Consider the following 3,306-nt stretch of genomic DNA (forward strand, 5'->3'; position numbering starts at 1 on the left):
AGGCAGGGGCTGCTTTCCGGCCTAAAGGGGTGGGGTTGTTGAAAGGGCCCTGCTCTGCTGTGCCTACACGTGACATCGGGGCCAACCTAGTTCAGCCCCTCCCCTTCCTCCCACCACCGGGTGGCAGGCGAGAGTGAGTTGGAAGCCAAAGTGGCTGAGCCGAACCGAATTTGGGGTCAAGATCCTTGGCGGCCACTGTTGCATGTCTCTAGACGTTGTCATGCAGCATGCAGCGTGGCCACAGCATGTCGGGCGTCCTCCTTGCGAGTCTTGGTGGAGTCAAGTGAGCAGTGAGCGTAGTATTGGAGTTGTAGCGTTTCGACCACCTCTCATCAAATTCCCCCCCCCCCCCTTTTCCGCTCCATCGTCCATCGTACCAGCGTACAACGCTCTGGCAGCTCAAACAACCCGTTTGCAAAGCCTCCCCCTTCCCCGATAGCATCAGGGGCGGTGTTGGCGGGGGGTCGTTGGCGTCGGGGGAGGGGTGCGTGGCATGGAAGCGTTTTCAAGCCGCCCGCCCCCCGCGGGACGCGACTCTCCCCCATCAGCAGGCATCCCAGGCCGCGTGGTGTAACGTTGTAACGCCCGCAGGACTGGGCCAGACTCGAGAGCAGATTACTGTTCTCCAAAGTTGAGCCGGGTCCTCAGAACGCGCGCCGCTAGTACGTGCAGTCATGCACCCTTCTTTGCCTCGCCGGACCTGGCGGTGCGGCGCATCAAAAGCTTTCCCAAACCACCACCGACACCACCGCCGCCTACCTTAACTTTCTGTCCAACTTTGGAATATTGGAAAGGGTTGCCTTCCCTCCCGCTCGACCACGTCCGGTGCCGGGGGTGGGTGCCCCACCCTCGCCCCAGTGGGGGGGGGGGGGGGGCAGTGCGTGTGTGCCGGGGCGTGCAGCCTGTCGCCCTGACAGGGGCGTACAGGCAGCTGTCAGTTCGGGACCAAGACTTCTGGCAGCTGGCAGGCAGCCCCCGCCCCAGGGGTGACCACGTGCTGCGCTTACCAGTACTGGCGGGAAGTCATCCGCGTGGTGGCGGGGAAGGCCCCCGCCGTGCTCGGGCGCTGGAGGCGACTCATGCTGCTTTTGGGCGTTCGAGGCGCCTTGCTGTTGCTCCTCCCGCCCCTCGCCGTGGTCCTCGACGGGGTGCCTGACCAGGACGTCAAAGATGGCCCAGTCGTCCGGGCCGTTCCCGGGCTTGTGGCGGTGGGCGCTTCCCTCCGGCCCGCTGCCCCACTCCGAGATGTGCACCCCTCCCAGGGGCTCGCCGGGCACGGGCGGGGTCAAGGCCCCTTGCCGCCCCTGCTCGCTGAGGTGTGTTCTGTGGCCCGCGGCCTCTCCCTGGCGCTCCTGTGGGCAGTCGTGCACCATCTAAATGAAGTATTCATAAATGTCGAAAAATGACGTGACTTGTGACGGTATTGGCTGATCGCGGATATCCGTGCGTGAGGGCGAGGGCCCATATGCCACCCCATCAGCTCGGCACTCACCAGGCCACTTGCGCTGCGGGCGTCGTCGGTGTCGTTATCCTGGAGATCGGAGCTGGCCGATGACGGCGACGCTCCCGGCCTGGGCGTCAGAAAGAACAGGTCCTCGGGGATGCAGTCCAGGGCCCGGCGATCAGGACCCGAAGCCCCTGAGGCCGCGGGCCCCGCCCGTCCCCACGGAGGCTCGTCGCTGTCCCTGCCTCCTCGATCCATCGCTCTGCGAGTGGGGCATCTTGTCCCCCTTCCCTCGCTATCTGCCAACTGTGTTGCGAATACGGGCCCCTCAGTAGCTTTGTTTGGACCATAGAAAGACAGTAAGCATCCGCACAACCCTGAGCCACTCACCTCGAAGCATCACGAGGTTTCGGGCTCAATCGGAATCCGACTAGGTTGCCATCTACATGGCGAATCCATCAGAATCCCGAGTAGCCTGTCCAGTCAGTGAACACGGCTGTAGCGCACTCCTCCGTGAGGCCGAGCTTGAGCAAGATCGACTAAACAACAAACGCGAGTCGGGGAACTGGGCTCTCCTCTCGGCAACATGCGTGCCTCGCGCGGCCGCGGCGGGGGTCGGGGGAAGACTGGACGGCGCGGCGGCAGCGACGCGGAGGGCGGAGGGGTGGCTGAGGCCTCAGCCGCAGTGCAAGTGCAGCCGCGGGGGTGGGCGGCGGCGGGGGAGGGCCGCGCCCCCCGCACCCGGCCTACCTGGGCCCGATAGCGCGTGAGCCGTGGCGGGTCCGACAAGGGGTTGTGAGGCGGGGAGGGAAAGGGAGATCAATATTGAACCTCCTCGGGTGAGCTGTGGCCAGGCCGGGCCGGGCCGGGCGCGGCGCACCCCCTCGGGCACGGCCGTAGCAACCCCGTGGGGCGGGGACGTAGGCCACCGGTACGGCGGCGGGCCCCGATCATGCACACAGGACCAAATGGGCGAGAGATCAGCCACCCCATCTCAGAGCATCGAAGAGCCGCAATCGGGGCGGCCGTTCAACCCAGGAGTCGAAGAGGGGCATTGGGATGACGGTTCGGGTTATTTAGAAATAAGAATTGCAAAGTTGTGTACATAAATAAAATGTAGAAGTTTACTATTCAGCAAAATGATAGAGCAACAAATAAAGGGCAGACCGCACCAACACTAAATGCATGAAAATCACAACAAAGTTCATACTCCAAGAAGAAAAGGAGAGGCAAGACAATTAAGGAGATGAAAAACGTTTTCATACATAAAACAATAACATGTGTATACAGAAGAAACAACCTTATAATTGCAAACTTAACTCAAGTTGGAAGAACCATGAATCAATATACAGCGTGGTTTGTTTATTTAAGTTTTACTGAAATTAAAGAGGAAGATCATAGATTACTTCCTTTAGTTTATTTTGTTTTCAATTGTAACCTGTTGAAGAAGACCAAATTTAAGAGCCCAAGACCAAATTCTACAGCTACTGGTGCAAATTAAAAACAACAAAACAATCAACAGCATTTCTCAAGTGCAGTCAACCTTCTCTTTTAATGTGCCTTAATTAAAAAGAAGTAAAAGAATTAAAAACTAAATCAGTAAATAAAAAGAACTACATGTACACTAACATACGCTGACCTGCTCTAAATATAAAGGGCAATTTACTCTAGTATGTTGTATGACATTTTTCTATGGCATAATACTGTTTACCCAAGGAAGACAATGTGGCATACTGAAGTTTAATTAAAAAAGAGGCATAAGCATAACCTTAGCCAGGGCAATCGAGCAACAACAAACAAGAAGTTCAAGGGGACATGGTAGAGCAATCATGTCAAGATTGACTTTGATTTTATAGAGACAT

The 3,306-nt window shown here is 57.5% G+C and overlaps 1 protein-coding gene across 1 annotated transcript; it reads right to left on the bottom strand.

The window, feature by feature from the left end:
• Positions 1–218: 218 nt before the first annotated feature.
• LOC127748909 (uncharacterized) lies at positions 219–2,233 on the bottom strand. Its single transcript, XM_052264517.1, has 4 exons — positions 1,835–2,233; positions 1,493–1,750; positions 1,008–1,352; positions 219–269 (listed from the first exon to the last, which is right to left on the bottom strand). The coding sequence occupies exons 2-4, from the start codon at positions 1,700–1,702 to the stop codon at positions 219–221; spliced, it is 606 nt and encodes a 201-aa protein (XP_052120477.1). The 5' UTR covers positions 1,703–1,750; positions 1,835–2,233.
• Positions 2,234–3,306: the final 1,073 nt, after the last annotated feature.

This window comes from Frankliniella occidentalis, unplaced genomic scaffold (genome assembly GCF_000697945.3).
Source record: "Frankliniella occidentalis isolate FOCC.00 unplaced genomic scaffold, Focc_3.1 Scaffold19, whole genome shotgun sequence".
NCBI lineage: Eukaryota > Metazoa > Arthropoda > Insecta > Thysanoptera > Thripidae > Frankliniella > Frankliniella occidentalis.

What these genes read in the sequence shown, in the direction of transcription:
- LOC127748909 (XM_052264517.1), bottom strand. Translation starts at nt 1,702, where the DNA reads ATGGATCGAGGAGGCAGGGACAGCGACGAGCCTCCGTGGGGACGGGCG. An exon ending in CCCGCAGCGCAAGTGGCCTG is followed by an intron (nt 1,353 to 1,492) that starts GTGAGTGCCGAG and finishes GACTGCCCACAG; the next exon opens with GAGCGCCAGGGAGAGGCCGC. An exon ending in ATGACTTCCCGCCAGTACTG is followed by an intron (nt 270 to 1,007) that starts GTAAGCGCAGCA and finishes GACTCCACCAAG; the next exon opens with ACTCGCAAGGAGGACGCCCG.